The sequence below is a fragment of the Hyperoodon ampullatus genome (assembly GCF_949752795.1).
Source record: "Hyperoodon ampullatus genome assembly, chromosome: 19".
Taxonomy (NCBI): domain Eukaryota; kingdom Metazoa; phylum Chordata; class Mammalia; order Artiodactyla; family Ziphiidae; genus Hyperoodon; species Hyperoodon ampullatus.
In genome coordinates, this window is record NC_136932.1 from 16,475,818 (window position 1) to 16,499,886 (window position 24,069).

Sequence of the window (24,069 nt, forward strand, 5' to 3'; positions counted from 1 at the left end):
TGTCTGCTGCCTCTCACTTCTTAGCTGTCCGTCCAGCCCCTTCCTCAGCCTGTGGGTGGGGAGGGATCGCGGGGGGCGGGGGTGGCGCGAATCCTCTCAGCATCTCCCCCTTCCGCCCCCCCCGCCCAGCCCCATGCCCCGCCTGGTCCTGCCCCTGCCCCTGCCCCCGCTCTGCTCCGGGCTCCAGGCTTGGGCTTGCAGGACTGAGCTTGGCTGCTTTCTTGGGGTCTTGGCGGAGAAAGTGCAGAGCAGCAGTTCCCTCCACAAAGCCGCACTGTTCTCAGCAAATCCTCCCAGGAGCGGGATGCATTTTTTTCAAATGATTCAGCAGCACGTGAATGGGAAGGGCCCGAGCCCAAGGCTTTGGAGACCGTGACCAAGGCCTCTGGCATGAGATCCTGCTGGGCCCGCAGGGAAAAGGGGGGAAAGGTGGCGGGGCTTGAGTCAGGGGTCCTATCTGGGTCCTGGGGGTGTTGGGAGGGCAACTTGGAAGCTGGGCGGGGAGTGCTGCAGCTTCTCTCTGCATCACCAAGGCGCTTTTAGAGATGTTTCCCTCCTGCTCCCAAGGGGAGCCAAAGCAAAGGGACAGGAAATGGAGATGGGAGAGCTGGTCTCCATGGAGACGGGGCATCCAGTGGACAACGGCTCACGTGTACGTGCTAGAATCTTGAACAGCACTGGGCAGGCCTGGCAGATCCCCAGGTACCGGGCTCATGGGCAGCGTGGACCAGGGCTGGGGCTGTACTGCTGTTTCCTGTTGTCTGTCCTGCACCCGTCACTCTCCCTGCCCCACCCTCAACTCCTGAAAAAACACATCTGCTCTGAGCAGTTGTCATTCCAGGCGTTTTTGACCCTGGCCTGAGTCACGCTGGCCAAGTCTTGCCCTCACGCTGGACACCACAGCCCTGCCGCGGACATCTGTTGGCTCCTGGGGTTGGGGAGGTTTGGGGGACCTGGGGGTGGGTCTGGTCTCTCACAGCTGCTACAGGGATGGAAGAAGCCCTCGGTTCCCTGCAGCATCACAGGGCTGTTTTTAATTACTTCATTTCCCTGAAAGCGGATTTGGAGGAGGTCTGCTCCACCCCTGGCTGAACAGGGCCTGGCATTGAGGCCAGGGAAGGCAGAGCTGAGTGCTTGGGGAGAGCCCCCAGGGCCATGTCCACCATGGGGCAGCTGGAAAGGTGAAGGCTGGGTGCACAGTGAGGTCAGAGGGGCAGGTGGGGCTGGAAGCTCCCACGGCCTTCTGGGCACCAGGCCAGCGCTGACGCCATGCATTCCTTGTGACATCTCCCAGGCTGCTCAGCCACATCCCGTTTCCACGTGCTGTTCTGTAGGGAGGGGCGTGGCCCCGAAACCTGGGGAGTCCCAGCGGTCTGCAGTCCATGTGAGCACGACCCTCTTTCTAAATCGTCATCCACCCGCCCCCTGCCCCTGTAGCTGGTGCGGTCTGCCCCTCGCCCCAAAGAAGCAGATGCAGCCCATTGCAAAGGCTCACAGTGTCTTTACCGTGCTCCCCACAGCCCACTGAGATGGTTTAGTTACTTGTAAGCGGTTAGGGATCCCTCAGTAATCCAGAGCAGGGCTCTGAAAGGTATGATCACTTCATTACAGCTTTCATGGGGCAGAGCAGCAGGCTGTGTGTCTGGGGTGTAGACGCAGGAAGCGGGGCACCCCTCATTTTCTGACTCTACCCTTAAGGGTTAGTGGTGGCTGGGATGGAGGCACCCCAGTCCACCCTCCACTGGGACTTGGGGCAAGTTCATCAAAATTCAAAGGTTAAGGGGCTCCGCCAGGTCAACCAGCCATACAGTGTCACTGTGTCCACCCTAAACTCATCCCAAGAGGCAGCCTCGGGATGTAGCTGCAGGCATTCAGCGAGGACTTTGGTAGCTCTGTGATTTGAGGGTGTAGACGTCTACCCTCGCGCTGCCCCTTCTCTGGAGAGTGTAGACAAGAGTGTGCAACCCTCCAGCCCTCCCCAAGTACCCCAGCAGTGCAGAGCACACCTGGAGAGCTGGGGGTCCGAAGCCTGGCCTGGAGTAAGTGGGGCCTGGGTCTCGTGTGGGACAAAATCGTTGCTTTCTGAATTCCTCTGAAATGGTTGGCGGGTAGTTTTTCCCAGAGACGAGGAAACGGACCAAGTGACCCTCTACTCTCAAACCAGGGCTCGCATTCCAGGCACAGCAGCAGAGTGGCCCCCACCCACTCTTGATTGGGGCCAGTAGGGTCTTTGGCAAATGTGCCGGCCAGTCGAAAGCCCCTGACCTCTCCCGCACAGTGGATGGCTTTGAGACCGTGTGCCCCTCACCAGAGGGACCACTGGGCATTTTCCATGAGGCCGTGACCAGGACTGAAGAGCAGGGCGGCGAGGTCCGTGTTGATGCCTGTCTCGCTGGGCGCCCCTTCCAGATCTGAGCTGGAGGCTGCAGTAGGTGGGCGGGGAGGTGACTGTGGCCTCTGCTGCTGCTGAGGCACTCTTGCCACCCTGAGTCAGTGCATACACATAAGGCTCACATGGTTCAGGGTTTTGACCTTGTATTTAGACGGATGTTTTCCCGAATCCTGGAGATTCCCGCACCTGTTGCAGGCAGACCCGTGATTTTTCCCTGAGCCGGAAGCTCTGCCTGGGCAGGCTTTAGGGTCTGGGGATTCTGGGGTGTTGAGTGTGTTGGTGCAAGGCTGTGAATGTCTAAAAGTCAGAGTCCTGACATCCACAGCTTTACCGTGCTCTGGGGTCGGGAGCCCATGTCGAGCTGCGTGGCCCCATTGGGAAAGGTCCTACAGGATACATTCATATGTGTAGCATATGGCATTCCTCTGGAGAGAAGTTGGGCCCGTGGTAAGACAGTCAAGATAATTCAGTTTATTTCAGTGTGACATAAATGAACTTCTGACAGGCAGTTCTCTTTCAGGGCCTGGCTCCCCCATAGACTATGTCCTTGGCTTGGTGTTAATCTCCATTGCTTCCCCGATAAGGTCTGCAGACACATGAGCACTGAGATGTTGGCGGGGTGTGGGAGAGACTTAAATCGGCCTGGGTTGGTCGAGTATGCAGCTCCTCTGGACCGGCCATGGCTACAGGGTATGCTGAGGACACCCCAGGTTTCCTGCCAGCCTCCTCCCTGTCCCCTCCCCCCAGGGCAGTGGCACAGTCTGGCCTCCGTTGGTTTTGCCTGGGCTGTTGTCATCTCTCGGAGTCTGAACATAGCCTGTGTTCTTTGGATCGTCGTCCGCAGCCTTGACTTTCCACCCACCCCGTTCTTTTCCATCCCAAATCTGGCTGGGCGGACTAGGGATTGTTTTTGCAGGCTCCTAGTGGGGGAAGTGACGTCATGTGGTGTCCACAGCCTGAGGGATGGGGCCAGGGGCTCTGCGGTTGCTTGTGCTTTGAATTAAGTCCACGGCTGTGCATTCCAGTAGCCAACATCTGACAGTGAATTCATCAGCCAGTGTATCACCCTTGATCTCAAACCCAGATGTTGTGCTAACGGCAGAAGAGAAAGAAGAAAAAATCTGAGCAGCCCAGGGAGAGGCCATCATTTTTGCGACCAAAGCGGTTAGAACAGGAATCTTTATAAAGACTCCCTCCTACTGCTGCCTCCGGTTCTCCAGGGGCGGGATGGTGGAGCAGAGCTGCTCACTCATGGGGGCTGGACAGGACCTAGGCTGATCTCCCAACCCAGGGCCAAACACCAGGCCCAGCATGCAGTGGGTGTTTGGTAAACATGAGTCCATGCCTCCATTTTAACTTCTTCCCAGATTCTTTGGGTCTCTTTGCTTCTCCCCAGCCCTGTCCTTCAAATGGCCTGGGACTCAGAGAGGCCCATCCCTCACTTGGAGTGGCCCCCAGTCTGGAGCTCAGGGTTATGCCCATTGCTCTAGGGGCAGGGAACACATTTCTGAAAGCTCTTCTTGCCTCCTTCTCTGTCCGCCACTGGCAGTTGGGAAGAGTGTGCTTCTTGGTTTCCCTGTCCATCATCTATCTTCTTGCCCGGGTTGGATCTCCTCGAAGGCAGGGACTGTTACTGAAAACCTTTCCACACCTTACCCGTTTTTCCCTTTGGGCAACAGGAGGGCCCATGCTTTTTGGATTTATACTTAAAAGGCAGTCCGACTCGGAACTCTGAGCTCGGCATGGAAGACGGTCCCCACTCTGGCTCATGCTGGGGGCCGAAAGCTGAGGGTCGGGATGTCCGCAGCCGAGTTGGCTGGGGTCCGCTGTGCTGCTGCCCCGCCCTCCCTCCCTTGTGGGGCCCCTCAGGTCTCCTATCTGTGACTTGCCTGTGGGAGCCTCTGGCTGTGATCAATTCATCAGCCAATGCTTTGCCTGTGTCCCCCCACCCCACCCCATGCAGAGTGGTGCTGAGCCCAGATGGTACCTGCTGCCCTGAGCAGCTCAGCGCTGTGGATCCCTGGCACCCACGTGGACAGGTGTGTGCCCAGCATTTCTCTTTCATGGTTGGAGGGTGTTAACACTTCGGGGAAGGTTTCCATAGAACTGGGCTTTGTTTCCTCTCTTGCTTCACTTTCTTTCCTTCCATTTCTCTTTTTTTTTTGAATTTTTATTTGTTTATTCATTTATTTTTGGCTGCATTGGGTCTTCGTTGCTGCACGTGGGCTTTCTCTATTTGTGGTGAGCAGGGGCTGCTCTTCGATGCAGTGCACAGGCTTCCCACTGCAGTGGTTTCTCTTGTTGCGGAGCATGGGCTCTAGGCGCGCAGGCTTCAGTAGTTGCGGCACGTGGGCTCAGTAGTTGTGGCACGTGGGCTCTAGTTGTGGCGCACGGGCTTAGTTGCTCCGCGGCATGTGGGATCTTCCCGGACAAGGGATCGAACCCGTGTCCCCTGCATTGGCAGGTGGATTCTCAACCACTGCGCCACCAGGGAAGTCCCCGAGGTGCTGTGTGTGTTCTGTCCTGAGCTACACCTGCATCATGTGTCAGGCACCGCGTCACGTGCCCCCCCATCTCTTAGTCCTCCCACACCTTGATGGTGTGCAGATACTGGCGGCGGTGTCTCCATTTCCGATGTGAGCAGCTTAGTCCCAGGGAGGTCAGGGAACTTCCCTCAGGCTACACAGCAGGGAGGGGCTACAGCAGGATGGAGCCCCTCTGCTGCCCCCTTTCAATTAAGAACTCAGACTGCCTGGGAGCCTTAGGAGCTTTTATAAGAGAAAAATGCATGGACCTTGATGTGTGGAATGGAATGGAGTCTCTTGACTGTTTGGGAGTAGTTTTTGCTTCTTTTCTTTTTTTTTTTTTAATTTTATTGAAGTATAGTTGATTTACAATGTTGTTAATTTCTGCTGTACAGCAAAGTGATTCAGTTATACATATATATATATTCTTTTTCATAGTCTTTTCCATTATGATTTATCACAGGATATGGAATATACTTCCCTGGGCTCTACAGTAGGACCTTGTTGTTTATCCATCCTGTATATAATAGTTTGCATCTGCTAATCCCAACCTCCCAATCCTTCCCCACCTCCCCCTTGGCAACCACAAGTCTGTTCTCTATGTCTGTGAGTCTGTTTCTGTTTCATAAATAAGTTCATTTGTGTCATATTTTAGATTCCACATATAAGTGATATTTGTCTTTCTCTTTCTGACTTTGCTTAGTATGATCATCTCTAGGTCTATCCATGTTGCTGCAAATGGCATTACTTCATTCTTTTTATGGCTGAGTAGTACTCCATTGTATATATGTACCACATCTTCTTTATCCATTCATCTGTCGATGGACATTCAGATTGTTTCCATGTCTTGGCTGTTGTGAATAGTGCTACTATGAATATAAGGGTGCTTTTATCGTCTTTTTTTTTTTTTTTTTGGCTGCATTGGGTCCTTGTTGCTGCACATGAGCTTTTCTCTAGTTGCAGCTAGTGGGGGCTTCTCTTCGTTGCGGTGCATGGGCTTCTCATTGGGTGGCTTCTCTTGTTGCAGAGCGTGGGCTCTATGTGCGTGGGCTTCAGTAGTTGTGGCACTCGGGCTCAGTAGTTGTGGCTCACGGGCTCTAGAGCATAGGGTCAGTAGTTGTGGCACATGGGTTTAGTTGCTCCGTGGCATGTGGGATCTTCCCAGACCAGGGCTCGAACCCGTGTCCTCTGCATTGACAGGCGGATTCTTAACCACTGTGCCACCAGGGAAGCCCAGGGGTGCTTGTATCTTTTTGAATTATAGTTTTCTCCAGATATATGCCCAGGAGTGGGATTGCTCGATCATATGGCAACTCTATTTTTAGTTTTTTGAGGAACCTCCATACTGTTTTCCATAGTGGCTGCACCAATTTACATTCCCACCAACAGTGTAGGGGGGTTCCCTTTTCTCCACAACCTTTCCAGCATTTGTTATTTTAGACTTTTTAATGATGGCCATTCTGACTGATGTGCAGTGGTACCTCATTGTAGTTTTGACTTTTTGCTTATTTTCTAATGGCCAGCAGTGTGTTTATTGAACACCTATAATGCAGTAAGCATTGTGCAGGGTGCTGGACCTCAGAAAAGCAGTGCCAAAAAGTTCCAAAAAGCATGCAGAATTAGGTGTACCATAGTAAAATCTGGCAGCATTGCTCCTTTTAGAACTGTTACCTGCTTTGGATGTTCCTGGTTCATTTGATATCATGAGCTGAGGATGATGCTGCGGAAGAGCAAACTTATGACAGGACTAATCTGTTTACTGATTCGCATAAACACTTTTTTTTTTTTTTTTTTTTTTTTTGTGGTACGCGGGCCTCTCACTGTTGTGGCCTCTCCCGTTGCGGAGCATAGGCTCCGGACATGCAGGCTCAGCGGCCATGGCTCACGGGCCCAGCCGCTCCGTGGCATGTGGGATCCTCCCAGACCGGGGTACGAACCCGTGTCCCCTGCATTGGCAGGCGGACTCTCAACCACTGCGCCACCAGGGAAGCCCTCGCATAAACACTTTTTTGTGCAGCATTGCAATAAGGTATAGATGAGGCAGGTCGTAAGAGGGACCAAGACAAACCTAACCTGTGCTGCCATCCAAGTATCTCAGGGTCAGCTCAGCAAATAGTGAGCCCTAACTGTTCTGTGGTTAGAGCGTAGCTTCTATCTGTTAGAAGCTCCCAGGGCCCTGAGCAGACGGGTACCGATGTTTACAGCAGAGTGGATGAGAGATGTGGAATATACCAAGTGCTACGGGAGGACAGGATTTCCCAGAGGGAAGATGGGGAAGGGCTATTTCAGCTGCGTCTTGAAGGATGAATGGAAGTTCTCCAGGCAGAGAGAGGGAGATGGCATTCAAGGCAGAAGAAACTTGCCTGTCTAGAGGTATGGACACCCCTGGGCAGGTTCAGATTCACGGAGTATTATGGACTGGTGGAACAGCAAGAGTGGGGGACCACCACGGCAGCCGAAATAGTCACTGGCTGGCACCAGGTTGCACAGGGTCTTCTGTTTTAGACAAGGGCAGTGTGCGGCCGAAAAAGATGTTTGAACTGGACGGGATGGGACTGAGAAAAGATAACATGTGCTGGGGAGGGAGGATGGGTGGGGCGTGGGAGGAGACGCTGGGATCAGGTTGACCAGCTACCAAGGGCAAGGCCCTCTGTTCTAGGGTGGCATTTCCTAGATGTGGCTTTGTAGGTTGGGGCCTGGCTCAGCCTGGGAAACAGGAACCTGTGGCCTTGGCCAGTCATGACTCAGCGCCGACAGAAGAAAAAATAAGAATGGGTTTGGGCCTGGGTGGGGCGCTGGGGCTGTGGCGTGGGGCTCTGGTGCCAGGCTGGGATCCCGAGCGCATTTCAGGGGTCCAGGGGGATGGGCTCAGATGGAGATCCGTGTGCCTGGGCCTCCCTGCTCTACAGGAAAAGACAGCCCTGCCTGGGGGCTCTGAGATTCCAGCTGCCCATTGGGGAGTGGAGGTGGGAGGCTCCTCTGAGCCTGTCTGCTCCTCGTTTCTTTCTTCTGCTCACACCCACGTGACCCTCATCCAGCGTGACCCTGAACAGCCGAATCTTGGAGGACAAAGCTTTTAAAGCCATTAAAACAGGCCGTGCCACCAGCTGATAAGCCTCAAAATGAAAAAAGGGAGGGCTCTGCCCAAGTGACAGGGTGAACTGCTGATCCGCGCCCCGTCAGGTTATGGGTTGGAGCAGAGTCTTGGCTTAATTGCTAGTAGGAAGCCCTGGGGTGCATGGCCCCCGAGCAGCCTCAGGCCCCAGGGAACATTCCGGAACCTTCCCAGCCTGACCTCTTCCCCTCTCCTTCATCTCGTGTCACGTTCCAGGATCATCCTTCTTTCTGTTTGGCCTTTTTCCTCGGCATCTGTCCCTTATGTCTGCTAGGGATGCTCTTAAATGTCTCCTCCCCCCATTCAACAGTTAAAATGTTCAACCTTCCTCTGCCGTGCCTCTGATAGAATATGTGTTATTACGGAGAATCATCCCTGCGACATCTCTCAGGGACACGTTGAGGACAGATTAGGAGGCTGACAAGATAGACCTTTTAGATGGAAGACCCCCAACCTAAATATGATGGGGCCCCTCGTAGGTAGGTAACTCCCCCTCTGCCTTCAGCCCAAGAGAGCCTGACTGCCAGTAGGCTATAGAGGGTGGGAACTCTCACCATCCTTAACTGCGTGATCAGGATTGCAGACCAGTCAGTGTGCTTCTCTGCTTCCCTAGCCCCAGATACATACACACTGGGGAGGAAGAAGAAAAGCCCCAGAGCACTCAAGCATGACATCAACAGCGAGCTGTTGTTCAAATCAGTGACGGCCCCAGCAGCCCCCTGTCGTGAGGGACGAGAGCTTCTGCTCTGGGGCCCTGTCGACAGAGGGCTCTAGCTTCACTCCTGGTCATCCCCCTCGGGATGGAGTCCGATGCTGTACCCAGGGCTGGGGTCATCTTGCCCCTCACCTCCCACCTCCCTGCTGCCCCTTGCCCCCTCCTTAGAGCCAGCACAGTCTTTCGGGGACTCTGCTCACCTCTCTGTCTTTGTTTTGCAGTGATCAGGGCCAAAGCCGTCAGTGAGAAGGAGGTGGACTCCGGGAATGACATCTACGGCAACCCCATCAAGCGGATTCAGTATGAGATCAAGCAAATAAAGGTAACGGCGACTGTCCCTGGGTTGCTGCATTGGGCAGAGCTGTGGGAGGTTTGGGAGCAGGGCCGGGGACCAGGCGGGGCTGTCCCACCTTGTCAGTGCACCACTGGGTCCCTAGGACTCGGTCCAGCCACCTCTGAGGCAGACAGCTAGGAGCAAGGGCATCAAGCCGCAGGTGGATCTGATTTTCCTTAATCCGTAAATGCTGAGTTGTGTGGGCATGGTCTGTTCCCATCAGCTAGGTTATTTCAGAAATGTGTTATCTTCATGAGCCTCAGCCTTAAGGTACCAAGTTCACAGCATCTGTGGAACGTTCTGTGAGTGCCTCTTCACCTCTCCATGGCGGGTTCAGAGGCAGTGGGAACTTGGCTGTTGCCTCTGGGAGCCCACGACCAATGCGAGAGCAGATGACCGAATTCCCCCAAACTGCGGGTGGACTCTAGTCTTGCCTGGTTAGCTTTATGTTCTAAGAGGGGGGGGGATTTGGAGAGAGGAGGACGCCTGTGGACAGGTGTGCTAGGGACAACTTCCTGAGAGAGGGGAGTTGAGGAAGAAATGGACATGGCAGCCTGGCCGGTGACGGAGAAGATGCTTCGCCGGGGGAGGGGAGGGACGGGAGGCATTGGGGGCTGCAGACCGAGGGGGTGGTGGCATTTGTTAGGTTTTCAGAATGGTGGTTGTGTTCAAGGTCATATGGCAAGGAGCCCGTATTTGGGAGGGAGGGAGAGAGGGGAGGACGTGGTGGGGAGGGGGGGAGGACGTTGGGGGGAGGTTGGGAAGACAGGACCAGTGCTGATGGAAGGTTATTGTTGTTGACAATAACTAACTTGGTCTATAAGAGGGAAGAAGATTCTAGGCTCCAGCTGGAGGAACAGCTTTTCGACCTGGTTAGTAGTTGTGGCCATCCATATTTAATTTTGTTACAAAAATAAAAAATAGAACATAAATGTTACCAGAAGGTCAAAGAAATGCTTAATCATTGCGCCTATGTCATTTAAAGAGGTGACCCAGTGTCTCAGTGCCTACACCTCTATTTATGAAGCGGGACGGACAGCTATCTCTGCTCTCACGACTCATTGAGGGGTCGTGAGAAGGCAGGTGTTGACAGCAAAGAAGCACTTTCAGCCCTTTGGTGACAGACGTCATTTATAACCTTTCTTGGCATGAGTTGGGGTGTAGCTCTTGCAAAGCCAGTTCATCGTGACATTGGGATGACCCTGTTCCATTTGAGTTTGCTTGTTGAAACTCTTCCCCCCAAAACCAAGCAACGCCATTAATCTCGGTTTAGCCACAGCAAGAGTCCTGATGCAGTTCGTGCGGAATCGTGGAGCCCGCGTGTCTGTGATCTACAGCCGTGTTTAACCTCCTCTGTTGTGTGGTACTGGCGCATGCGTGCGCTCCCCTTTCCATTACCCCCACCCCCGCTCACCTGGCTTCCAGCAGCCTGCACCCCCTGGCAGTTGAGGGCAGTTGAGGGCCACACTCAGGCCACTGCCTATCACTGTCCCCGATGGGGCCGCAGGAGCTCCTTGGCTGTGGCTTTCTCACTTCCTGCCCGGGCACTGGAACAATGCACCCCTTCACCTGGGCAGCAGGTCTGTTCCCAAGAGGCTGTAAGAAAATCACAAGTTGAAAAGTCAAACTCCACTTGCCCAAGGAGTTCATCCTAACTGAGAGGTGCCTCTCCGCTCTGGTTCCCGTCAAGTAGCCAGTGCTTAAAATTCCTGGAAATACACAAAAGTGGTGATCCTCCGTGATGGGTCAGAATCACCTGGAGATACATAAGCCCCTCCCCAGGGATTCTGAGATGACTTCACAGGTGGTAGGGAGAGCAGGTGTGTTATCTGAGGCGGGTCCCTCTGGATGACAATCTCATGCCCAGCCTGGTGACAACTGCCACACTAAGAAGTAAATCAGAGCGACTCCAGGGAATCCTGTGCATGAGGAATGGTCATCTTCTAATCTGTCTCACTGGTACATCTCCATCCCCTTTTCCCTGTTGGCAGTACCAGGGGTGCAGGTTGGGGCGCCCCGCCATGTTCGGGATGGGAATGTGGCTGTGCCGCCCAATTCGTTTACGTTCCTCATCCTCCTCTTACCAGATGTTCAAGGGACCTGACAAGGACATAGAGTTTATCTACACGGCCCCCTCCTCCGCAGTGTGTGGGGTCTCACTGGACATTGGAGGAAAGAAGGAGTATCTCATTGCAGGTGTGTATGTGGATATGGGCATGGAACGTTCTTAGAGACCGTCCAGGGGCGGGGAGGCAGGGCGGCTCGAAGTGGAACAGAGCCCTGACGATACGCACAGTGCTATTCGGAAGTCTCGGGGATTCCCTGCCTAATGCCCGTCAGAAAATTAGTGAATTTCCTCCTGTCCTAGGCATTCCCCTTGTTAGAATAGTGGAACCAATGTGACTTAATGGGAAGGAACAAAGTAAACCGGTATTCATAGGAAATGTGAGGTCAGGTGGACTCAAAAGAGGTGAGATGCTGGAAGTGCTCAAGCCTGGACAGGAGGCGGGGAAGGAGAGTGGAAACCTCATGTTAAATCTCTTGATATTATTATGCTCTCTACTCACCTGCTGCTTTGTTCATCATATCCCTCTTTTTTTTTACTGTGATAAAATATATATAACATAAAATTTACCACTTTAGCCATTTTTAGGTGGACAGTTCAGTGGCATGAAGCACATTCACATTGTTGTACAACCATCACCACCATCCGTCTCCAGAACTTTCATCTTCCCAAACTGAAACTCCAGGCCTGTTAAACTCCCCCTCACCCCAGCCCTGGCCATGTCCATTCTGCTTTCCGTCTCGGTGAATCTGACTCCTCTAGGGACCTCATAAAAGTGGAATCCTACAGCGTTTGCCCTTTTGTGATGGGCTGATTTCACTGCGCATAATGTTCTCAGGGGTCAGCCATGTTGCAGCAAATGTCAGAATTTCCTCCTTTTTTAAGGCTGAATAATACTCTGTTGTGTGGATAGACCACATTTTATCTATCACTGCATCTCTTTTAAAAATTATACTCTTTTATTCTTACATAAAATGATTTACCTTTACTTCTTTCTACTGCCTCCTCTGCCCACCCACCTAGGCTTCCCCCGCCAGAGTCCAGAGAAGGTGTCCTCATAATCAGCACTATTGACATTTGAGACTAGATCATTCTTTGTTGGGGGGCTTTTCCTATGCATGTAGGATATTTAGCTACATCCCTGGCTTCTACCCACTAATTGCTGTAACATCCTCCCCCCAGTCGTGGGGTCTCCGACATCACCAAATGTTCCCGGGGCGGGGGCAGAATCACCCTGAGTTGAGAGCCCCCCCCCGGTCTAACAGAACCTCCAGTGATGCCGTAAATGCTGTATGCCCGTGCTGTCCGGTATGACCGCCATGAACCACACGTGGCTGCTGAGCACTTGAGCTGTGGCTGGTGCAACTGAGGGGCTGGGGCTTTCATTATACTTCATTGCAATTGATTTAAATGTAAATGTGAACAGCCATCTGTAGCTGGTGGCCCCTATACTGGCCGGTGCTGTCTGGGTCAGCCAAGGAACCTCACTGTCCTCTTCTAGGGAAAGTAGGAGTCAGATCACACACTTAAGAAAAAAGAAGAGACAGGACACCTCCCCTAGACCGACATCCTATTTTGTTCCCCAAATCCCAATTTAATCATAAAATTAATTCCAAATCCAAATCTCCATGATTTGGGGGATTTTCTTCCGTCCAGGTTATTCACATATTTCGACACATGTTTAGCGGGTGCCCACTGGGTGCCTAGCTCTGTGCTCGGCATGGCAGGAGGTTCAGGAAGAGAGATCCTGGGGCCCTGCTGTCAGGAAGCCCATGTTCCCACCTGGGGGGGACAGGAGAAGAAGTTAAAGAAAGTAAGATAAGTTTCACACGTGGGGAAATGTGAATAGTGAGTGAATGCTTAAAAGGTACAAAGAGGCAGAGACCCTAGCAGGTGCCAGGACCCAGAAGATGTAGTGTCGGGAGAAGGTACTGACCTTGGCCGTGCAAGGGCGGTGCTGCAGGAAGGGAGGTGCAGCGGGGCCAAGGAGGCTTCTGGAATCTCTCCTTGGACGAGTACCTCCCTCCCTTCCACAAAATGCTCACATCCAGCACCTGCTTCCGTGAGTTTCTTTGTCAATACCTCAAGACTTTTGTCCCTCTCCTTGGGGATAATGGGAGATTTTTTTTCCTTCCTTTATAGGCCCTTCTGAACTTGCTAAATGTTTTCTTTTGAACACCTATTATTTTTTAACATCTTTATTGAGATATAATTCACACAGCATACAATTCACCCATTTAAAGTGTATAATAAGTGTATAAGGGTCTGGGTGTATTTACAGAGGTGTGCAAGTCAAAAAGAAACTCTATACCTTTTAGCTATTACCTTCCTAACCCCCATTCTCCCCTGACCCCAGCTCACAGCAACCACTAATCTTTCTTTGTAGATTTCTTTACTCTGGACTTTCTTATGAATGGAATCATGTAACATATGGTCCTTTGTGTCTGGCTTCTTTCAGCATAATGTTTTTTAAAGTTTTTAATGTTTTTAATGTTTTGTTCATGTTGTAACATGTATCAGAACTTCACTCCTTTTTATGGCCAAATAATATTCCACTGGATGGATGTACTACATTTTGCCTATCCATTCAGCATTTCACTGGGGTAGTTTCTGCCTTTTGTCTATTATGAGCAATGCTGCTCTGAACATGTGTGTGCAAGTTTTTGCCTGGACGTGTGTTTTCATTTCTCTTGGGTAGATACTTAGGAACTGCAGGACCTACGGTGACTCTGTGTTTCACCATTTGAGGAACTGACAGACTGTTTTACAAAACAGCTGCACCATTTCACATTTGCAGTATCTACTGTTTTTACAGTAGGAAACATAAGTGGATGAGGAGAAAATCACAATGCAGAGAGCTGACAACCTGACTGTGACATCACAGTAGCACAGGAAATGGCACTGGCGGAGACACACCTGGTTTAGGGACCTTATTGCCCTAGCAAATCAAAGGCTTCTAATTTCCTGTGTCCTTTTGTTGTCCTTGTCTCTAACACCCTTTAAAATGAGAGCCTCAGCCGTCCTGCTGGGTCTCCACACTGCCCTCTAAGGGCTGTCTGGCCAAACTGCAGAGCTGCCGAAGCCCTTATTCAAGGAGGGAGAGCCTGCATCCTGTCGTGGGCGGCTCCTGGTGGAAAAGCGACCTCAGTGTGGGCTAGGACCTGCTTCCAGACATGCCCAGCTGAATCCTTACCCACGCTGAGGCTCTGTCTTAAAGGCCTCTACATCAGGCTTCACCAGCTCCCTGTTAATTGAAATAGGAGCACCCTTTTCCTGGCGCTGACGTTCTCCAAATGTTTTCCATGTGGGTTCCATTTAATCCTCACTACCCCCTATTATCCCCATTTTACAGATGAGGAAAACTGAGGAGTAGAGGTTGGAGCCGTGCTCCCAGGTCCCGTGGTGTGTGCCTGAACCCACTTTCACTTTCAAGCTGATTGTTAAACTTCGGTTGATGTCATGGTGGTAGCTTGAAATTGGCCAGAGGGGGAGTATTTACACCACAGAATTAGGGCAAACGCTACACACCAGAGCTTTTCCTCCCAGGAGAGCTGCTGGTCAGGCGTTTCTCAGCACACCCCTGACAGCGTCACACTGCCGGGGAGTGGTGCAATGGTGCCGCCAGGATTTAGACCCTGGTCCGCCTGACCCCTGGGTCTGTTACACTCTGCTTCTTCCATCACTGGTCCAGGTTTAGAAGTCTCACTGCCCCAACGCCTAACCCAGCAGTCCTCCACATGCACTGCTCGTTGGAATTCCACAGGGAGTTTGCAAAAACCCTGATGCCCAGGCGGCACCCCAGACCAATTCAAGCAGAATCTCCAGGGGTGGGGCCCCGGCATCAGCATTTGTAAAGCTCCCTAGGAGAGTCCAGTGTGCGGCCAGGACTGAGAACCTGCCCTCCTCTGTGTCAAGGCAGACCTTTTGTTCCAGAGGTGCCAAATAGCCAGTCTGCACACACTCAAGAGAGCTGAGCCCCAGCAGCCATGGTTGGTCACCTCCCTCGAGGTCAGTAGCCTCTGGACATTATTTCATCTCCTGGGGCCCTTCTCAGTGAGTCAGACCTGCCTCTTGCCCTGAGATTCTGAGGAGCGGGGCACCGCCCTTCATTCCACGAGATGGGTGGTCCAGACCATGGGGCCCTTTGGCCGGATCCTGGGGCAGGACGGGGAGATGGCTTATGTCCAGCAGCCAGGAGCCCCAGCAGTGTCTCCGCAGAGCGTGGGGCTTGGGTCCTGTCCCATTCCGCTTACCCCGAGAGTGCAAGGAGACCGCAGGGCTGCTTAGCAGGTGGGTCCAGGACAAGAGGGGAGGTCCACGTGGTGGCTGCGTGGTGATTGTTTGCTGGTGGTTGCTTTTATTTCTTTTGGGGGACGTGGAGGGAAAATCAGTTGTGCTCAGACCCTTTTCTGAAAGGGAAAGACTTCATGTCCCAAGGGAGCATTGTGAGTCAAATGCAGAAAGCCTCATAATTTCAAGTCACTCGTGATAACATTGATATTTTTCCCACGTGGAAGCTCAGCCATTCATATGTGCTATTTAACATGTAACATGTATGTGACCTGTGCTGCTCCTATTACAGGCCCTTTCAATTGTCCCCAGGCTGAATCAGAAGACAGTTATACAAGTAATTGCCACACACATTTCAGAAGCTTGCTGCATACACATGAAACCATCCAAATTGTAGCTCCACTTATAAAAAAATTAAAAACACTTGAAGAGGAATTCACGTGGTAACTGTGTGCCTATCATCTTGACTACTTCACATTTAGTATTGGAAGCAAGCAAGTGACATGGGACACATTTTAGTTCCCTAACTGGCCGTGGAACATAAGATTAATAAAAAGCACTTCCACTGGTGGCTGACTCACCCCATTACAGAGGGACGTTTCTAATCTGACTTCCTTCCCTTGCTCGGCGAGACAGCTCTGGAACAAATCTGGTGTTTAATTTCTAAAGAACAGACTCTAGATCTTGTTTTCCTGGAGTCAGAATGGGCTAACCAAGAATCACGGGGCGCAGTAAACCACTCAGCCAGCGCTGGCTGCAGCCCCACGAGTGACCACATAGCCTGGGGCAGCCCACCTCCTCCTGGGCTGATGAGTCAACTTCACATGTTGAGTTGGCTCCGTGAGACGCTTGTGTTCAGGAACTGTTATGGAATCGGCCCTGTAATTTTCTTCTACAGTTCTCTCCTCCGGAAGGAAAAATAAACATACAACCCTCAGTTACAAATTTTAATTAATTCCTGTTTTTCTGTAGCCAGAAAGACTTTGCTTTTTTTCCAAGGCAGACAGATGCTCACGTGCCCAACCAAGTCTTAATTACGTCTACTGAAAGGGGTCGCCTTTTAACATTCTGAGATGCTACACCATTTACACGTGACAGTTAAAGCTCATGTGAGCCCAGTAACTGGGACCACTGAAACTATACAATTTCCATTTCATCCCCATGCCCTGCCTTTGCCCGTTCTCTGTGGAAGTTTGAATTGGTGGTGAAAAGATTAAAGAGGAAGACAGCAAGAAAAAGATAATGAAGCCCATTGTTAGAACAGATACCCACGCCATCGTCAGCAGACTTTTATTGAGCCATTACTATGTGCAAGGAACTATGGATAAAAAAGGATTAAGACACAACCCTTACCCGTCATGTTTATGAGCTGGTTAAGGAACAAGATACGTAAGAAAGGCAAAGAACAATGTGAAGTGGGATATTGGTGCCAGTCACCTGACACAGTGGAAGTTGCTACGGAAGTCTGGAGGGAGGGACTAGAATGAGTACTCAGCCTGCCTCTGATGAATGACCAGGCTGGGCAAGGTAGTAAGTGCCAGAAGAAACCAGGCTGTGGGAAGGAGTTACTTGCCATCTGTCCATTTTGCTCCTCATCTATTCTGAACTCATAGAAAATAGCTACAGGCCTAGAAAAAAAAATAGCTATTTTTGACGTTTAAGGCCACCCAAACGTATATTTTTTTAGTTATTAGGATCAGGAATGCTACAGTAGTCATTCTGCTCCTTGATCCCTTTCTTTACCTGGAATGTCATACAACTCTAAACAGATACAAGGAAAAATAGAGCTCCTGAAGGTAAGAGGCGTGTTTAAAGAAGAAGTAAGAGCATGAGAATTCATACCTGGGGACTGCTTCCTGCCACCTGCCCAGCCAAGGATGGGCAGGTGGCAAACGATGTCACTGGTGCCGCTCGCAGCCTCAGGCAGCCCATCTCATCTTTCCCCTGGCAATAGATTTCTGTTTCACTTCCTCCCGATGGGGCACAGTTGACGACAAGCTGCATCAGCGCTTCGCTGAGCTATGTTTCTATTAGCAGATTGTTCGTGGCCAGGGCTATGCCTGAGATCATTAAGTCGGATGCACTGCAGCTTTGTCAAGCTGAGATGCTGAGGGTGCAGCCCGGGGCTCCTGTCTGCCTCTGAGGGAATCGCGTGTCGCTCTCTGCCAGGCTCTGGTGTCATCACTAGGCATCTGTGCCTCTTGACAAGGTGCCATTGTAGCAGGAGGGACAACATTTTAGATGACCTCCCTGGCCCTCGTTAGGTTCTGTCAGTCACCAGAATATGCTGGCTTGTCTTTTTCTCCTGCTCAGCTAATGCCCGGGCTGTCACCAATGATAACTCTTCACAAAAGGAGGAAGGAGGCTGAGTCAGGAGCCTAAGGTACCAACAGCATCTCATCATCCCCAATAAAAGGAATTCAGGGCAGATTTCTGATTTTGTAAAATTCTGTTTTTACTGTTCATAACGGAACAACCCAGAATTACAAGTTCAACATCAAATGGAGGAAATGTTTAGGAATAAATATTTGGTGGAAAAATCCAGGAAACAATACAATCTACGTACAACATGATCTTTTGTGTGTGAATACGTGTGCATAAAAGAATATTGGAAGGGGCTTCCCTGGTGGCGCAGTGGTTGGGGGTCCGCCTGCCAATGCAGGGGACACGGGTTCGTGCCCCGGTCCGGGAGGATCCCACATGCCTCAGAGCAGCTGGGCCCGTGAGCCATGGCCCCTGAGCCTGCGCGTCCGGAGCCTGTGCTCCACAGTGGGAGAGGCCACAATAGTGAGAGGCCCGCGTACCGCAAAAAAAAAAAAAAAGAATATTGGAAGGAAATGCATCAAAATTTAGCTCTAGGTAATGAAAAGAGAGAAGTTTTTAAAAATTATTTCCTACCTTTTCTAAGTTTTCTACAGTGAGCTTGCATTCTTTTTATACTCAGAATAAATATTCCACAGTGTATGAGTGTGCTCGGGTTGCTATAACGAAAGCCACAGACTGGTTAAACAACAGAAATTTATTTTCTCACAATTCTGGAGTCTGGAAGTCCAAGATCAAGGTGTTGGCAGGGTTGGTTTCTTCTGAGGCCTCTCTCTGTGGCTTGTGGACGGCCACTTTCTCCCTGTGTCCCCACATGGTCGTCCCTCTGTGTCTGTCTGTGTCTAATCTCTTCCTCTTATAAGGGCACCAGTCCTATTGGATTAGGATTCACCCTAATGACCTCATTTTAATCAATCCTTGAAAGGCCTTCTTTCCTAATTCAGTCACATCCTGACGTGCTAGGGGTAAGGGCTTCAACATCTGAGTTTTGGAGGGGACACAACTGAGCCCACAGCACACGGTACTGTCAGAACTGACCCTCCCCATGCCCAAGCCGCATCCAAATGCAGGAGAAGGATGAGAACCCATAACTTGTCCTGAGCTTGGTGACCCCTGTCTACTCAGGAAAGGCCGAGGGGAATGGCAAGATGCACATCACCCTCTGTGACTTCATCGTGCCCTGGGACACCCTGAGCACCACCCAGAAGAAGAGCCTGAACCACAGGTACCAGATGGGCTGTGAGTGCAAGGTAAGCCACCACTACCTCCTCCCAGGCTTCACCTCATCACCACCTCCTCCAGGTGGGTGGACTGCTGGGATTTGATCCCTGGCTTTCCTGGGCCTCTCAGTCCACGGAGTCCCAACTTAGGACAGGGCTCTGGGGAGGTGTGGCCTACCCACAAGTGAGAATGTCCGGCCAGGGACATTTGGGAGGTAAGGGGAATCTGACCATGTGGCCTGTAGCTTCTAGGAAGGAAGCCTTCTAGGAGGAGGAGTTTTGTGGGGAGAACATGGTCCTAGGAGTATCTTTCTACAAATGTACAAGTGCAGAGAATTGTGTGCCTTGTGAAAGAGTGTCCCGGGTGCTATGCTTTTGCCAACATACCAGCCATTTCCATGCATGGGTCCGTGTAAATGTGGGGTCTGTGTGCTGAAGCCCCAGCCCCTCTTCTTAAAAGCGGCCCAGAGGTTGCACCAAGCACAGTTACAGCGGCGCTAATGCTTAGAAACAGCCATAAAAGGTGAGATCTCCTCCACGGCTGCGCAGGCTCCCATCCTGTTGTCTCCTAACACATCAGCACTGCCCCTCCCCCAGCCCCAGCACAGGATGCGAGTCTGGATTCAGAAGATGCTGGCCCAGCGCAGCCCTGTGCAGGCTGCAGGGATTGGCCTATGCCGGTTGGTGCTGCTTGTGCAGCCCTCCTGCCCATCCTGGTAGATGGGCCCTCCTGTCCTTAGCTCGTTCAGAACGTGAATTCCGACCTATAGCTACACGTAAGTCCAGCAAACTCCTCTGTGCCTAACATGAAGTTAAGAAGCAAGTTCCTCCTTTTTCTTTGCTTGGCCTGAAGGTGTTCACCTTCCTGTGAACTCAGGTTCTTTTGCCAAAATGCTACTTGCCGATCCCCTCTAAACCCATGCGTGCTTGGGAGCAAGACAACGTCCTTTTAATTTGATTTTAACCTATCCAGTAGATTCAAGACCCTTTATTGTTATTATTGTTATACTCCCAGGAGGGCAGGGCTGAGCTGAAGCCAGTTTGTCATGCTCAGAGAAGGTAGACCAGATGGCCCAAAGTGGAGGAGCATTTGCAGTAGCTGGGGGTGCAGAGACAGTGTACTGTCCCGCCTTGGGCAGGCTGCCTACTACCATTTGGAGAGTATGGGGCTCAGGAAAGGCTACTGATGGAGCAGGTTGGACTCCAGTCCCAGCTCCCTCCCTTCCTGGTGCACTCAACTTGGTCATTCATTCTGCAAACTGCCCTTGAGCACCTTCGCCAGGTGCATTGCCAGGTTCTGGAGATGCCCCCGTGAGTGGCCTTGGTCCCTGACTGAATCCACCTCTGCGTCCCCCTTCCTAGATCACGCGCTGCCCCATGATCCCGTGCTACATCTCCTCTCCGGACGAGTGCCTCTGGATGGACTGGGTCACGGAGAAGAACATCAACGGGCACCAGGCCAAGTTCTTCGCCTGCATCAAGAGAAGCGACGGCTCCTGTGCATGGTACCGTGGAGCGGCACCCCCCAAGCAGGAGTTTCTGGACATCGAGGACCCGTAAGCAGGCCACCAGCACCCCTGTGGCCAATTGAAAGCCTCCAAGAGTTCAGACTGGTCCAGCTCCGACATCCCTTCCTGGAAACAGCATGAATAAAACAGTCATCCAAGTGGGTCTAAATTAGTGTGATTCTCCTCCCCACCCCCGTTTTCCTTTTCAACATCGTTGTGGGTCTGGAGGCAGAGGTGGGTCCCATACCCCACCCGCCAGCCTGGACACTGCGCAACTCGTTCTCCCATCCTTGAGCGCGCGCGGGGGCAGGACGCTCGGGCTTCCCTCCCAGGCCCAGCCTTGGCACTGTCACAAACGCTGAGCAGGCAGCACTTAAGGGTCCCCCAGCCTGGTCAGGGCAGAGCCTGGAAGTGTGCATTTTGCAGAAACTTTTGAGGGTCGTTGCCAGACTGTGTAGCAGGCCTACCAGGTCCCTTTCCTCTTGAGAGGGGCATGTCCCTCAGTTCCTGCAGCTTCCACCTCTGGCCCCAGGGTGGCAGCCCCTGCCCCTTGTAAGTGCCCTGTACCCCCGCAGACTCCCCCGTGCCCACCACGGACTCCCAGTACCTGTGACTTCTGTGTGTCTGGGAGCAGCCCTGGACCGGTGGCTTGCTCTTGATGGAGCCCCAGTTAATCGTATTAATCTGCAGAATTCCATCGGGAGCCTCCCTCCCAGGCCTCATAGCGATGCGGGGCCAACGAGCTTCAGCTCCAGCCAAGTCCTTTGATTCCCATCCCTGGCCCCCAACACACACCCCAGCCCTTGGCGGAACCTGCCACGTTCTGCCCTGGGGCAGACATTTGCGGGGGCGGGGCTTGGCTGCCCTTGTAGTTCCTTCCTGAGCTGCTGAGGCCCCTTGCTCCCTGCTTCTCTTTCTGGCCTCCGGCATCTAGGTGGAGGGGCACAAATTTGTTTGGCGAGGGGTTGTGTGTGGCTGGTGGCATGAGCTGGCTGTGCCGTCTGCACATCCTGAGGACATCAAAAGCTGGGTCCCGCTCTGTCCCCCAACACGCCTCAGAGGCCCCCAAGCAGGTGCCAGAGGTTTAGAGTATGACCTCCCTCAAAGACTGACCGTCACTGTGCCATGCGGGGGTTCCCGAGAGTGAAGTTAACGAAGCGTAGAATGAAGTCCTCCCCAGGGAAGGACGGATTTTGGAGGGAGGTGGCGTCAGTAAAATTCTCATTGCTTTCTGGGCCTCCAGGACTCTGTGGCCAGCTTTAAGAGACATTCTTCTACAGATGAATTTTTAGAGAATATGTGAACCCAAATTACAGGTGTACCCACCTCTGCTTATATTTCTTGTATTACGAAGATCTCTCAGTTAAGAAAGATCATAGGGAACTAGGGAACCTATCTGTTCCCTAAAGGTGGGTTCCTGATGCCAGTAAAATGGGAGTTAGCAGAGGCAGAAATTTCTCAGTAACAGTAAAGATAATCTCCTTTTTCTTCCCACTTGTGTTCTAAAGATAAACTGTTCTGAGTTTATCATGCACACTATGCAAACACACACAGTGAAACTGAAGTCTGTCAGCCTGGGAGTGGTCCTTCTGCAGAATTCTTCCAAAGTCATCTTCTAAGCCTGCTCTATTCTGCGGTGACCCCAAAGCACCTGTAAGACTCCTGACCCCCCCCACCAGTGGCATGCAGCCCCCATGCCTACCCGGGACCTGGTCAGCACAGATCTTGATGACTCCCTTTCTAGGGCAGACTAGGGGACTCTCCAGGAATCCGGCCCGCTCCAAGGGCGTCTTCATGCTGTACAGTGATAGAAAGTTTGTAAGATGTCATAATGGACCAGTCCTTGTGATTTCAGTATATACGAGAACACCAGACCCTCCAATCAGTATAACACCCCACCCCCGTCTGCTTCCTGTACGGTGTTATCATATGTAACATTTACTCCTGTTTCTGCTGATTTTTTTTAATGTGTTGGTTTGTTTCTGACATCAGTTGTAATCATTCCTGTGCTGTGTTTTTTATTACCCTTGGTAGGGGTTAGACTCGCACCTTTTTTTTTCAAAGGTTTCTGCATCGTGGGAGCATTGGACCCAGAGTGGAAATGGCGTGGTAGCTAGCCTATGATGGTGATTCCTTCAGACCTTTTCTTCAGTTCCTTGAGTATCGTTGATTTTCCGTCTCCCATCTTTTGTTCCCCAGTTCCAATTACTACAAAGCAAAGAATCTTTGAGTAGGTTGGTTCTAAAAGATGGCCTTTATATTCAGTCTACGCACATCAGTCTTGTAGCCATGCTGAGCAGAAAAAAAAAGTCAAGATGAAGTACCTGGTGGTGGCCGAGAGAAGCCACTCAAATACCCTCAACAGTAAATAATTGCCATATATATATAGTTTAAGAAGGCTCTCCATTCAGCATTGTTTAATTTATATGTTATGTTCTAAGCACTGCTCTTTCCTCCCTCTATTCTTGTCTTCTGCAAGCAACTCAAAATATTTAAAATAAAGTTTACATTGTAGTTATTTCCAAATCTTTGCTTGATAAGTATTAAGAAATATCGGACTTGCCGCCGTAATTTAAAGCTTTGTTGATCTTGTTCGTTTTTGTTTGGATTTTTTTGTTTTTTTTGTTTTTTTTTTTTACTTTTGGGGCAATGTGATTTTGCTGGAATATGAAGTCTGAGACCTTCCTGTGCTGGGAACACGTGAGAGTTGTTGAAAGTCGACAAGCAGACAGCGCATGTCTCCGATGCCTTGTGTCATTCTCGAGTGACCGCTCGGTCCGTGGACAATAAACAGTATTATCAACGAGAACGCTGGCTATCTCTGTGTGGTCTTGTCCGGCGTTCCGAGCTGCCGCTTTCTAGATTAGGAACACGGGAGGATGCGGGTTGGTTTATCCCCTGAGAAGCAGGCCTGGGTGCTTAGAGGCCTATGTGGGATGTGGCAGAGTGGGGCAGATGACAGTGAATATGGCTTCTTAAACTGGCCAAGAGGCGGGACGGGGCCCCTTCATTCAGCACATACTTCTTCCTTTCTGTTATGGAGCACTTCACACACACACACACTCACACATGAAAGCAGAGCCCTGCAACCATCTTGCATCGTCCACAATGAACCCACCGTCTTTCTTCTCTGCCTGCACCCACTCCCCCAACCACCCTGCCCGAGATTATCAGGAAGGGAAGATTCCAGATGTCAAACAGTTTTATCTGTAAATGTTTCAGTACATATCTCTAAAAAAACAAGAACTATCCTTTTAGTATTTATTTTTTGATTTGGCTGCGCCAGGTCTTAGTTGCGGCACATGGGATCTTTAGTTGTGGCATGTGGGATCTAGTTCCCTGACCAGGGATTGAACCCGGGCCCCCTGTGTTGGGAGCGTGGAGTCTTAGCCACTGGACCACCAGGGAAGTCCCAAAACAAAAACTACTTTAAAAATATTTCTGAAATACTTTTATCACACCTTGAAAACATAATTAGAATCCATGAATGTCTTGGAAGATCTAGTCAGTGTTCAGACATCTCTGATGGTCTCGTAAATGCTTTTTTTTTTTTTTGCGGTACGCGGGCTTCTCACTGCTGTGG

At 51.3% G+C, this 24,069-nt stretch overlaps 2 protein-coding genes across 2 annotated transcripts in view; both read left to right on the top strand.

The window, feature by feature from the left end:
- Positions 1–20,649, top strand: part of TIMP2 (TIMP metallopeptidase inhibitor 2) — a 48,648-nt gene extending 27,999 nt beyond the window's left edge. Inside the window, exons 2-5 of the mRNA XM_079725733.1 lie at positions 8,969–9,069; positions 11,169–11,277; positions 18,884–19,008; positions 20,341–20,649. Of these exons, the coding sequence (XP_079581859.1) occupies positions 8,969–9,069; positions 11,169–11,277; positions 18,884–19,008; positions 20,341–20,538 (533 nt within the window). The 3' untranslated portion in view covers positions 20,539–20,649. The remainder of the gene's footprint in view (positions 1–8,968; positions 9,070–11,168; positions 11,278–18,883; positions 19,009–20,340) is intronic.
- Positions 1–24,069, top strand: part of CYTH1 (cytohesin 1) — a gene marked incomplete at its 3' end in the record, with an annotated part of 375,946 nt that overhangs the window by 220,269 nt on the left and 131,608 nt on the right. The gene's annotated exons all lie outside the window — the stretch shown is intronic.